General features: G+C 41.1%; 1 protein-coding gene across 1 annotated transcript; it reads right to left on the bottom strand.

Annotated features, from left to right (window-relative positions):
- Positions 1–12,157: 12,157 nt before the first annotated feature.
- Positions 12,158–12,865, bottom strand: LOC306667851 (eukaryotic translation initiation factor 1b). The gene has a single exon (XM_079150636.1). The coding sequence runs from the start codon at positions 12,739–12,741 to the stop codon at positions 12,400–12,402; it is 342 nt and encodes a 113-aa protein (XP_079006762.1). The 5' UTR covers positions 12,742–12,865; the 3' UTR covers positions 12,158–12,399.
- Between the last annotated feature and the right edge of the window lie 1,370 nt (positions 12,866–14,235).

The raw sequence follows: 14,235 nt of genomic DNA, 5'->3' as shown, positions 1-14,235 counted from the left end.
TATTCTTCACCAAATATAAAACGTCAGTTCTCCATCCTCACTGATGATGAACTTAGTGCGGTTCCTTCACTCACTCAGCTCATGTGCAGATGAGGGATCTTTTTCTGTATTTCAGATGATCAGTTCCCAACACCAGCAGATGCTGGTACACTCCCTTCCCCCGAGTAGACAGATGGGGAGGTCATTTGAAATAGTATTATACATATATGGCTAATAATGTAGATGTTGTGCCAGGATGTGCTGCAAACAGCTGCACAGGCTTCCAGTAGCTGAGAAATTTACTCAAAAACACATTTAGAGTATCAGTGCAATTCCTTATAACTTTCAGAACAACATGAATAATCTTAGGTAACTGTTCCCCCTTTAACTTTTATTTTGTTTATTTAGTTTTTTTAAAATTTATTTATTTTTTTTTATGTGGAGCTGGGGATCGAACCCAGTGTCTGAAACGTGGTAGACAAGCGCTCTATCACTGAGCCACAACCTCAGCTCTAGGTAACTGTTTTTTATTTATTTATTTTTGTACCTGGGATTGAACTCAGTGGTACTTGACCATTGAGCCACATTCCCAACTCTGTTTTATATTTTATTTAGAGACGGGGTCTCACTGAGTTTCTTAGCGCCTCGCTTTGGCTGAGACTGGCTTTGAACCCTTGATCCTCCTGCTTCTGCCTCCTGAGCTACTGGGATTTCAGCCCCGTGCCACCGTGCCTGGCTAGATAACTGTTCTTAAAGTATGTGCATGTTGTATCTTTCAGGATCAATTGCATAAAATGTACTGCATATTTATTTCATTTTATGGCAAGCAGGCATTGATATAAAAACAAATTTGTCTGAAATACGAATTTCATAGTCTGATCATTTCTGGTCATAGACTATATGGAAAATGTGATGACATGAACCCCACTGCATGTGGTCTTTCTCTAAGGCACATTCACGTGACCATTTTCAGGGCAGTCGAAGTCCTTGCTGGGAGTGAGGGTAAAATGTGGATTCTGGTTTATGTTTGGGTTGTGTTAGTGGGGACTAGGAATATCTGTGAAACTGAAATCCAGAGCAGAGACAGCCAGCTTCCTACACTCAGGAGGAGCTCCTTTTATTGCCTTTGAAGCAAATTTGAAGGCACATGTGCCTGTAATTCATGACTGAGACAACTGTTTTCAAATACAAATGAATAAATGAATAATGGGAATATTTATTGGTTTTATGTCATGTAAAGTAAATAGTTTACATAGTTTTTTTTTTTTTTTTTTTGGTACCAGGGATTGGACCCAAAGGTGCTCAAGCACTGAGCCACATCCCCAGCCCTTTTTATTTTTTATTTTGAGACAGAGTCTCACTAGGTTGCTTACAGCCTCACAAAGTTGCTGAGGCTGGCTTTGAACCTGAGATCCTCCTGCCTCAGCCTCCTGAGCTGCTGGGTTTACAGGCATGCGCCACCACACCTGGCCTAACACATATAACTTTTACAATTGAAAAAAAGCTTTTAAATTTAGGGAAAACTTCCTATTATTATTAAATTTTATTGCCCTTTGTGGCTAAATTAGTCCTGGCTTGTATTTTTGGCCAGATTAGCTTCCTCTCTCTAAATAAATTGGAAGTGTTAAACTCCTCCAAAAGAGAACCCTAGTTTTGTTTAGGGAGACACAATGACCAAATTTTCTTTTACGTCTCCTTGCCTTCTCTGCCCCATTAAGGAGAGGCAGTGACATAGAGTAACAGTCAAAGGTTGGTGCTGGACAGAGGTGAACAAGAAACTGGAAGCTCACTTGCTTTTCTCTTCTTTTCTCTTCTTTTCTTTCTTCCTTTCACCAGAAGTTCTTGATTACAAAGAACTACAAATTGGATGATTTATCCCTTAATGATAAGAGATTGACAATATATAAAGTACCTGGAGACAGGGCTCTTTGGGATAAAGAATATCTATACCTTGTTTTAGTTTTGAAAAATAAAAATCATACTGTGAAAAAAGATTGAAATAATCGATTGAAAAAAGGGAAACATCTCCTTTGGTATGACAGACACAATTACTCTGTTTATAAATGACACCAAGGAGCCAGAAGCAATGGTGCACTCCTATAATCCCAGAGGCCTGGGAGGCTGAGGCAGGAGGATTGCAAATTCAAAGCCAGCCTCAGCAATTTAGCAAGGCCCTAAGCAACTCAGCAAGACCCTATCTAAAAATAAAAAGGGCTGAGGATGTGACTCAATGGTTAAGCACTCCTTGTTTCAAGGCCTGGTATAAAAAAAGAAAAAGAAAAAGAATACAAAATGACACCAAGGAAGGCAAACAATAGTCAACTTTTGAGAAATGTTCCTAATTGCCTCTAAGTGTCTTGATTTCTGAGACCCCTTCCTGGTAGCCACAGCGCCAACTTGAGGAGCAGTACCTGGGATGTGATAACAGCAGCAGCCACTCGAAGGGACAAGCAGTGACAGGCATCAACCACACACAAGATTCACCCAGGTTGGTATTAACATTATCAGTTTTAGAAATTGCTCAGTTTAAGCCAGGCGCAGTGGCACACGCCTGTAATCCCAGTGGCTGGGGAGGCTGAGGCAGGAGGATAGTGAGTTCAAAGCCAGCCTCAGCAAAAGTAAGGCACTAAGCAACTCAGTGAGACCCTGTCTATAAATAGAATACGAATAGGGCTGGGGATGTGGCTCAGTGGTGGAGCGCTCCTGAGTTCAATCCCTCGTAACCTGCAACCTCTCCCCCCCAAAAAAGAAATTGCTCAGTTTAAACTGGGGCTTTTAAGTGAGATCATAAAAATTACTTAAGGTCCCTTCCCTGCCATCTCTTGTAAACTGCTACTGTCTTATTTCCTTGTTGCTTCTATAACAAACTACCAGAAACTCAAAGGCTGATGACAACATGAATTTATTATCTTATTGTTCTGGAAGTTGGAAGTCTGAAATGGGTCTACTGTGCTAAAATGGGTCAGGAGGGTGGCACTAGTGATGAATCTGCTTCCTTGCTTTTTCCAGCTTTTAGAAGCTTCTCACATATCATAGCTTGGGGCTTTCTCCCATTTCCACGGGCAGCAATAACCAGCTGAGTCTTCCTCATATCTCATTCCCTGACATGGGTCACTTACAGGACCAGCAGGCCCAGTTGGGTCAGTTGAAAGGCACCTTCATTCCATCTGCAAGCTTGACCCCAACCCCTGCCACATAACATATTCACAGGTCCAGGGGATTAGGATGTGGATCTTTGGCGGCGGTGGGGGGTGTTGTTCGCCTAGCACAGTTATACAGCAGGTGACTTGGCAGAAAGTTCTATTCTTGAAGAAATGTGGGTAATGGGAACAACTGTGCAAAGTACCTCCCAAAGATCATAGACCTGCTGAAACAAAACCTTTGATATTTGGCAGAGTGGAAAGGTAAGAGTAAACTAAAGATAAAGGAATCAGTTCAGAGAGAGCGAACGAGCCCATGTGACTGCCTTGCCTGAATCATAATCAGAGTCACGGTTCTCAGATTTAAGCATTAGCAAATGTCTCAGAGACTTCGCTTTGTGTCTGGTTCTTTGGTCTCTCCCGTCTGGGTGTTCTCCGCACGAATGAGTAATTAAAGTCCCTTCTCTCCAAGGTTTGCTAAGTTGTGAAATTACTCTCCCATCAAAATCGTTTCCCCCTCGCTTTTCAGGCAAAGAGGAGAAAATGGATGGCAAAGGTAAGTGTGTCCCTTTCGGTCGCCCCTACAATCACAAAGTGGAAATAACTGTTGTAGTTTTAGCTGACTTTCTGCCTGAAGGAACTGGGCACCAGAGGTGGGCAAAGAAGTTTTCTTCTTGGATACTGGCTGCAAACATTTTTTTGACATGATTCTTTTCGTGGAGTTCCTGGCCCCACTTAAAATTAGAAAGAGCAGTGGTTGTAGAAAAAAATGTGGATTACCACACTAAGTTCTAGTTTTTTTTTCCTAGAACAATGATGTTTATTTATTTTATTTTTATTGTACACGAATGGGATACATACTGTTTCTCTGTACATGAAGTAAAGCCATACCATTTGTGTAGTCATACATTTACATAGGATAATAGTGTTTGATTCATTGTTATTTTTTTCCTTCCCCTCCCACCCCTCCCACCCCTCTTTTCCCTTGATATAGTCCCTCCTTCCTCTATTCTTACCTCCCTCCCACCCCCCACTATGTGTCATCATCTGCTTATCAGCGAGATCATGCGTCCTTTGGTTTTTTGAGATTGGCTTATCTCACTTAGCATGATATTCTCCAATTTCATCCATTTGCCTGCAAATGCCATAATTTTATTATTCTTTATGGCTGAGTAATATTCCATTGTATACATTTACCACAGTTTCTTTAACCATTCATCAATTGAAGGGCATCTAGGTTGGTTCCACAATCTGGCTATTGTGAATTGAGCCGCTATGAACGGTGACGTGGCTGCATCACTGTAGTATGCTGATTTTAAGTCCTTTGGGTATAGGCTAAGGAGGGGGATAGCCGGGTCAAATGGTGGTTGCATTCCAAGTTTTCTAAGGAATCTCCACACTGCTTTCCAGAGTGGCTGCACTAATTTGCAACCCCACCAGCAATGTATGAGTGTACCTTTTAAGCTCTACTTTTGATTTTAGAGGACTCTGAATTGTTAGCACAGAAGGAGAGTAAGACAGGAGCGCTCCCGGCGCACTGCGGCTGCTCGCGCCAGGCAGGGGCTCTGCCACGGAGCTACGCCTCAGCCACACTGGCTGCAGAAGAAGCCATGGGGAGCGCTCTCGTCCCTACCTCTACCTTTAGCACCTGGAGAACAGTGGGACACAGAAAGGAGAAAAAAATAGCATCTATGCTGAGAAAGAAGGGAGGGAACCACGAAAGGAATTGGAATGCATACTTGGCTTCCAGTTTTACGATAATATGGATTATCCAGAACACGGGAGCCTTGCACTTATTCATTGGAGATCAGTGATAAGCCCAAGAGAACGGTAGCTAGACCAGAAATCAAAAAGGAGTTTGTGGAAGAAAGGCCAGGAATTGAGATAGACTAGCACCTTGGATCTTTTTCCTCACATCTAAATCCAGCTTTTTTTTCCCCAATGGAAGTTTTTACACATCACCATAGAATTGATTCAGCAAGCACCAGTGGAGGGTCATCTTTCTGTAATAGGTATTATCCAACAAGACAGGGATGAAAATTGGAGGGGTCCAGGATCTCATTGGGAGGAAAAGGAATTAGCCCCTAAAATTGAATTCTTTTTATTGTGGAAACTTCCCCAAATACACAAAAGTAGAGAGAATAACCTGATGAATCACATCCCCATCACCTGCAGATGACCATGTGGGGAGAGGGAAGGATGGAGCTGATGGTGTTTCATCCATCCCCTCTCCGACGCTGTCATCTGCTACATTATTTTTAAGCCAATCCTAAACATTACTGGTATGTGGCATTAAAATGAACTCATGTAGATATAACTATAGGAGTTTAGAGAAGAGGGAGGAAACAGAGAAGTCTTTATGGAGAAAGTGTGAATAGCAGCTGGGTGCGATGGCACATGCCTGTAATACCAGGGGCTCACGGCAGAGCTGAGGCAGGAGGATCTCAGGTTCAAAGCCAGCCTCAGCAACTTAGTGAGGCCCTAAGCTACTCAGTGAGACCCCATCTGTAAATAAAATATAAAAAAGGGCAGGGGATCTTGCAGTGGTTAGTTGTCACTGGGTTCAATTCCTGGTACAAAAAAAAAAAAAAAAAAAAAAAGAAAGAAAAAGAATGAATTGACTTAGTTACGTTGGATAAGCACAAAAGAGACCTGGAGGGAGAGCATTCCAGGTGGGAATGAATAGAAGTAGAAATATTTTTAAAAAGGAAATACTAATAACATGATAATAACATGCTAATAACTAATAAATACTAATAACATGGATGGACCTCAAAAACATTACACTAAGTGAAAGAAAACAGACACAAAAGTCCCATTTTGTGTGATTCCATTTATAAGAAATGTCTAGAATGGGCAAATTCATAGGAATAGAAAGCAGATTGGTGGTTTCCACAGGCTGTAGGGAGGAAGCATAGAAATGGGGAGTAACTGGTTAATGGGTTTTATTTTGGAGTGATAAAGACATTTGAGAACTAGATAGAGGTGGTGGCCACACATCATTATGAGTGTGTTAAGATGCCACTGAATGGCTCATTTTAAAATGGGTAATATCATAATGTGAAATCACCTAAATCCAGAAAGAATGAACATTAACAGTTAATTCAACAAACCATCTTGATCAGATATGGCAGGTGTGAGGCTAAAAACCAAGGGTACAAAGAATAAGGCTCCTGGCTTTAGGGAGCTTACAGCCCAGTGGCAGGCAGCCGTCAGGTGGAGAAGCAGTGTCCCTGCTTTGATGGAAATATGTCAGGGCGCAGGCGAGGGCCTGGAGGACGGGCTGTTCCGTTCCACCCCTCAGGCACTAATACAAATACAATGTGAGCCACATGTGTAAATTAAAATTCCTTGCCGTCACATTATAAGGGCAAAAAGAAACAGTTAAAATGATCTGAATAATGTGCTTTGCTTAATGCAATATATCTACAACACCTTGACAGGTAATCAACATACTGCACTATTTATGAGATATTTTACACTCTTTTTTTCATGCAACTCCTTTGAAATCCAGTATGTGTTTGACAGCATATGTCAATTTATTTGGATTTGTCGCAGGGCCGGGGGTCAAACTGAAGGCCTTGTGCACGCTAGGCAGGCCTTCTACCCCTGAGGCACATCATCAGCCCTTACAGCGCTGTCAACTTACAGTGGCACATGCAGGTGTTCAACAGCTGCATGTGCCAGTGGCTACTGTACTGGACAGCACAATTCTGGAGGGACATAAATGACTTCCTGAAGGGCTGTGGCTTGGGATTTACTGAGCAGAGAAAGTCTGAGAAGCTTCAGCCCAGAGGGGCGCTGAGGCCTGCGAGTTGTAAGGGTGACATTGCTTGCCAAATAGCCACATGGAGAGTCCGGCCCGATTTGTGAGGAAAGTGAGCGTAACTGGGAGGATGTTTTCACACACATTGGGTATTTTTCCCCTGACCGATTTCCCAGGAGTGGAGATACAGAGGAAACAGAGGTTGAGTTCCCATTACACATAATTGATTTAATGAATACTTCCCACACCCGACTGTCAGTCTCCAGTGTTCTTTTCAAAGTAGAAATAAATCTTGCAAAACTTGGTTGTAAACCTTTTTGATCTCAACTTAGTCATCAGAGTCTTGCTCAAGATAATGTATCAGTGTCAACACAGAGTAAAATCTCTCGGAGTAACTGATTTCATTACAAGAGCAGGGTATGAACCCCTAACTAAAAATTTTAATTTTGTTTTGAAACAATTTCAAACATATGAAGAGTTACAAGAATGAATCAAGAACTCTCATGTACCCTGTACTCATAGTCACCAATCTGAATATTTGGTCACAATTGCATGATATCTGATTTACACATACCTGTGCGTATACATGTACATATGTCCACTTGCCATTATTGTGTTTTTTAAAATGATCTGTAAGTTGAAGACATCCTGTTCATTTACTTTTATTTTCTTTAGTTGATGTTTTCCAAGATCAGATATATTCTCTTATCATTGGTACAATGATAAGATTTATTGCAGGGCACCAAATCAGGAAATTTAATATAAATACACCTATTCAAATTTGCCAAGATATTATTATCCCAATAATATATTTTAGAGCCCCACCACCCCTATCTAGGATCCTGAATTGCAATTAGTTGTTATGTCCCTTTCATTTTCTTTGATCTCGAATGTCCCTTCAGCCTACTTTATCTTTTGTGATATTGTATTTTTCAAGAGTATTGGCCTATTTTTTGTAGAATGTTCCTCATTTTGGAGTTATCTTATGCTTAGATTTGGGTACATTTTGGGGTAGTAATACCACATACGTGCTATTACTTCCTTTTCAGTTCATCACATCTTCTAATAACTTTTAAACAGTTTTTATTCATTAAAGATGATAGGGGTTAAGCAGAAATATATACAAACTCTTAGCAGGGCAAGATCTAGAGCGGACTACAGAACATTCTTGTGGACTGAAGTGTGCGGGCCTACGTCAGTAAGAGAAGGCCATTCCGATTCTTATTTATAAGATGAAGTTTGATGTATATAAAAAGCAGCAAGCTTGTTCTGACTTCAGTACATATGGGAAAATTCTGACAAAATGTTAAAGTGTGATTTCACAGAAAATATTTGCATAAATGTAATGAGATATACTTTAGCTCACATACATGACAACATGCTCTTCCTTGTTACAACAGATCAGTTTTTAAAAAGAGGTTGCATTCTAGAAGTTTTCGACCTTACCTTCCATCTTCAGCATTTTCTTAATTCACTAAGTCAGGACAATTTATTTTCCTTCCTTATAACAATCAGGTAGACCTGAAGCTGATAAATCTACATAGCTAAATGGTATATTTTCATTAGTCTTTTATATGGAATGACTGAAAATGAAATGGGAGTTTTACCTAATACCTATCAGGAAAGGCTAAATATGGAAATAGAGGCAAAAGAAACTGAGTTTGGTAGTGTGTGCCCAGCTGTACCAAATGAAACCATGTGGTGTGCCAGAGCTGGGACCTCTGGGCAGAGTTCTATTTCAGGACCAGCACCCTGGACCTTCCCCCACTCCACCCTGGGACCTGCAGACTGGCTGGAAGCTGACATGAGCCTCTTGCCTCCCTTCTTTCAACTCATTCTTCATGGAAGGTAAATTCTACTAAGGTTTTTGAGTGTGTGTGTGTGTGTGTGTGTGTGTGTGTGTTGGGGGGAGATAAGTGTACACAAAAAATACAACATTTGACATGGTGTGTACCACCTAATATATTTGAATTTCTGGGAGAGCAGTGGATAGGCTAGGGTTCGTGGCAGTTGTCAAAGCTCCAAGTTTAATAGCTTAGATGCGATTTGTTGTTGTTTTGAGACACTCTTCACCATCTTCTGACATTAGGGAGCATGGACAAAGCCAGGGCTGTGTACTCGCCTAGTCAAGGCAACTGCCTTTGTGAAAAACAGCATTTTGTTTGCTTTATGTAAGTCTGTGATTTCTCGCCACAGCCCTTAATTGCTCCAGGTTCCTCTGGGGAGGACTGTGTGAATTGACTCATCTGTGTTCACACCCAGGTCTTAAAGGCAGCTGGGATGATCAGGACAGGACAGGGGAAGAGTGTGGGACAGATCCCGCCTGTGCCACAAATGGAAAAAGATCCTGAATTGCATTTAGTTCCACTGGAATGGAAATAGAACAACCAAAATTTATTTTATTATTTATTTTTTGCAATGCTGGGGATTGAACCCAGGGCCTCACCCATGCCTGCCAATGCTCTCCACTCAGCTATGCTCCCAGTTCCTGCACAATCAAAATTTTAAGGAGTATATAAATACCATCATAAAAGACTTTACGTTTATCAAGTGGACATTTCAAGATTCCTAATTTTAAAACTTTGGTTGTCTTCCTTAATAGTCCTTATTTGTGCTTCCTTTGCACACATCTGCTGAGCCCAGCATGCAGAAGTTCATAAACATAGAGTATGGAGAATCAAAGGAGCCATCTGTCAGGGCATGCTCATGGGCTCTGACTCACCCGCCAGGGTCACATGCTGAGCTTTGGCTCCCGGTCTCCTTGGAACCTGTGTGATCACATCCCAGTCTTTCTTGTTTTGTGCTCCATGTGCACTTGGACTATAAATCATTACTCTCGTTCTGTTTGATTGCTTGTGTAACCATTGCAAGAGATCACTCTTGTGATACTGACAAGCCAATCATTATGAATTTAAGAGCTTTGCCTATACAAGGCCTGTGGGATGCTATTCAACTTATGGCCTTGCACCAAGTGACTGTCCAGCAGCTAAAGGGTCCTTACTGTAGAACATTAAATTTCATTAGAAAGGCTAAGCGGAACTTATAAAGTGACTCAGCTACCTTTCATGATTCTATGGTTTGGCAACCACCTGAAATTATCTGGAAAAGTCATTCTCTTTTAAAATGAGGTACTCATCTTAGGGAAGCTTGGAATTAAACTATTGCTTCATTCAACACATAAAAAAAATTAGTTCAAATTTCTGGGTTGCTTTATCAAGGTCAAAAACCAGCCTCCTGGGCTGGGGTTGTAGCTCAGTGGTAGAGCGCTTACCTAGCACAGGTGAAGCACTGGGTTCGATCTCCAGCATCACATAAAAATCAGATAAATAAAAAATAAAGGTTAAATTCTTAAAAAAAAAAACAACCCTCCCTATTAGTCAGCTTTGGGGGAGACAGTTTTCATTGCCTACCACAGACCCATACTTTTCTTTCTCAATTCCCGATGCCATTGGAATTTTGGTGGAGATGAGTTCTCCAGGTCTCAAGGGAAGGGGTCCAGACTTATGATCCACTTCTGATACTGCCACGGGGAGAAGTCTGCTCTGGAGGTGGCTCCAGGAGTTATTTTCCTCCCCTATAAGAAGAGATGTACAGTCATGCATTGCTTAATGACAGGATGCATCCTGAGAACTGTGTCATTAGACAATATCATCCTTGTGGGAACATCCTAGAGTGCACTTACACAACCTAGATGGCAGAGGTCAATCACTCTACGTGGCCTTTTAATGCAATCAAGAGATGAGGTAAACACGAGATGTAAGAGGTTGCTGCAGAGGTAGCGTGGTGCACTATTCTGCATTAAGTGGTTTTTTTTTTTTTTTATAAGTAGAAGGAGTACATTCTAAAATAACAATAAAAAGCATAGTATAGTAAATACATAAATCAGTAATGTAGTGATTGTTATCATTATCAAGTATTATGTATATACATAATTCTATGTGCTATCCTTTTATGTACCTGGCAGTACCGAAGGTTCGCTTCCACCAGCATCACCACAAACACGTACTGTCACAATAGCTACTACACTGCTAGGTGATAAGGCCTAGTGCATGCTAGATCAACTGCTGAGCTCCATCCTCAGCCCAGCTCCATGATAACCTTGTGGGACTACCATCACATATGCAGTCTGTCTGACCAAAACATCCTTATGCCACATGACAGTATACTAGGTTAAGTTCTTTGCCCATGTCTCTGCCAATTTCCTGTCTTGGAACATGCCCACATGAGGAAATGATCCAAGCAGGTGGAGCTGCCAACTTGAAACCATGGGGGCACGGGAAAGAGACGCCAAGCCACCGCCTTGATCTAACATTATCGAGTTGGAATCAAGGCCAGTCTTCTTTTTCGTGTTCTTGTATGAGAATTCAAAACCCCTTTGAACAGGTGTTCTATTACTTGAAAGAAAAAGTAGTTTAAAGAATATAAATAGCACCGATGATCTGCAAGGTCCTATGCTAAACAGGAAAAATCAGGGAAATTAAAGATATATTGTATATATTCCTCACCTCAAGGGGCATGCAGCTTGTTCAGGGCTGGGGGATTTTTCTCCTGTAAAGAGCCAGATAGTAAATATTTTTGGCTTTTTGGGCCATATGGTCTCTGTCATAATACTCATCTCCACAGTCTAGTGAGAAAGCAGTCATTGACAATATGCAAATGAATAATCCTGGCTGTGTTCCAATAAAACTTTATTTATGGACACTGAAAGCTATTTTCATATAATGTTCATGTGTCACAAAATATTTTAATTTTTTGAATTTTTTTCCTTAACTAATTAAAGAGGCAAAAGACTTTCTCAGCTGTATAAAAATATGCGGTGGACTGGATTTGTCCTATAGCCATAGTTGGCCAATGTCCTGGGCAAATGAGAAGCCCAGAAAGAAACAAAAGAAAACAAAGTGACTCCTTATTATCAGACAGGACCCCCAAAAGAGAGGGAAAAGACAGATTTTAAAGTTTTGTTTTTCTTCTATTTGTGTCCTTAGATAATCTCTCTGCAGTTGAGAAAGTCTGACCCAGAGGTGAAAGAGAACTGAAAAACTAGTCAGGATGGAAAAAATGGTGAAGAAATTTCATGCCTATAAAATTTTGTTTGAGAACATCTTTCCCCAGGTCACTGAGATATTCCATTCTATTTTCTTTTGTTAATCTCATGGGTTTTTTTTTTTTTTTTTATTGTTAAGCTGCAACATACATGGTTTATTACAACAAAAAAACATTTAATCAAGTGAAAATAAACTGAACAATCAACAAATAAACACTCAAAACAAAATATTTTCCATTGGAAACATGTTAAGATGAATACGGGGCTTCGTTACCATCTTACTGCAATTTTTTTATGTGTTACTAGCCTACATACCCCATGTTTTCTGTAATCATGCAGATGTGAATGGAAGTTTGAATGATTAAATACATGAAAAGTCCATTTACTGCAGAGAATCATTTCACAAGGCAGCCACACTGGTTTTAGAGAACAAAATCATTCAAGAAATTCTCCACGTATTTAGGTTCATTTTAGAATCCATGAACCTTAAGCTGCTCCTCCTTGACAATGCCAACCTCCAAGAGAAACTGGCAAATGTTTTTTCTTTGGTCACCTTGAAGTTGAATAACCTCGCCGTATTCAGGGTGTTCAATCACAGTACCATTACAGGCAAATTTCTTTTTGAAAGCTTTCACAAGTTTCTTTTTGTCATAATCATCTGCAATGCCCTGAACTGTAGTCAGTGTCTTCCTGCCGTTCCGTTGCTGGATTCTTATATGAATGTAATCCTCAGTCCCTGCCGGGAGTAAGTCGTCACCCTTAGTTGCATCAGCAAAGGGGTCGAAAGATTGGAGGTTCTGGATAGTGGACATGCGATACTAGTGTGAGGCCGGTGAGGGGATAAAATTGCTGCGGGGCCCGCCCGGATCGCCGTGTCAGGAGGCTGCAGTGGCGAGAAGACCGAGAGAATTGAGGCAGCGCGGCGCCGGGCTGGCTTCAGCTCTCATGGTTTTAACTCTCATATTTTTATCTTTGCTTCATCTAGAATTCACTCTGTATGTAGTATTAGGTGGGGACCCAGTTTTATTTTCATCTACATAGAAATAGCAAGATTTCTCAATACTGACTTCTGAGAAATTCCTTTTCCCTCTGTTTGTTTTGTAGAGGGCAGTTGAAAGCAACTGGGGTGTCCATGTCCTGGGGAAGGAGATGGTCAAATGTGAGGATGTGTAGCATAAGCCATCAGGCAACAGTTAGGGGAGACTGGAAGTCCTCCGCAGCCCAGATCTCAGACCATGGAGAGCACTTCACATATCCTTTAGTAAATTAGAGACTGACACGTTTGCCTCAACAACAGCCTCTTTAAAACACAAATACTTGGAAACAGAATAGAGATGTGGGAGGATATGGGAATAAGAAAGTGAATAAGAAAATAAATAAAATATAAAGCAAGGAAAAGGACTTATGTGGATTAATGGCATAAAGGTCTCCTGAACTGAGGGATAAAATTAATTCAACTTTCTTCACCTAGCTTCATAACCAAAACCACCACAGGAAAAGTTAAAGAGCACCTTGGAAAACAGCTTGGCTTTATTTTATGGCCTGGGGGTTCTTGTTCCTTGCTGCTTCCAAGAGAAGACTTGGTGGTTTAGCATGCCACACCAGGTAGCATCCTCTCAAGGGAGTGGTAGACCATGTCACAAGTGCAAAAGGTGGAGGTATCCCAGGTGCAGGCAGGTGTTAGGGAACAGTAGGTGGGGAAAATCCTTGTGGCAGGGTTGTGTGAGGCTGGACCAGAGAGAGCTGGCTCTCATCCCCCTGGGACAACAAAGATGGTGAAGACAGTGAGGATCACTTCCCCATGCTGGGAACATGCTCACAACAACCCTCTGGGGTAGGAACTCTTAATTGGTTTTACAGATGAGGAGACCTGGGCACAGAGAGTGAGAGTGAAGGAATCTGCTCAATATCACATAGTGAGTTATTACTGGAACTGGGATTTGAACCCCTGCTGTCTGATTCCAGAATTTTCCATTGAACCCTCCTAACTGTGCTGAGGGTTTCACTGGATGTTCTAAGTATCTGGTGAAGCTATGTCACCTGTACTCTTAACTAACACTCCTAAAAGTTCAAGTAGGAAGAAAGGTTTAGTCTTTTCTGTAACATATTAAGCATTCAGAACTCCTGGGGACAATATATACTTTTGGTCTTAAATCCCTCCTGTTTTTTTTTTTTTTTTTTTTTTTTTTTTTTGGCAGTACTGTGTTCTACCACTGAACCATACCCTCAGTCCTTACATCCTTGTTTTAGGGATATTTTCCCTATGATTTTTACTTCTCAGGAAATCAATATAGTGCTGACTAATT

Source organism: Sciurus vulgaris (genome assembly GCF_902686455.1).
Source record: "Sciurus vulgaris genome assembly, chromosome: 8".
Classification (NCBI taxonomy): domain Eukaryota; kingdom Metazoa; phylum Chordata; class Mammalia; order Rodentia; family Sciuridae; genus Sciurus; species Sciurus vulgaris.
Note: the sequence above shows the minus strand (reverse complement) of the source record. Positions and strands in the feature narration are given on the sequence as shown.

Excerpts from the sequence above, each read along its gene's own strand:
- LOC306667851 (XM_079150636.1), bottom strand. The coding sequence starts at position 12,741 with ATGTCCACTATCCAGAACCTCCAATCTTTCGACCCCTTTGCTGATGCA.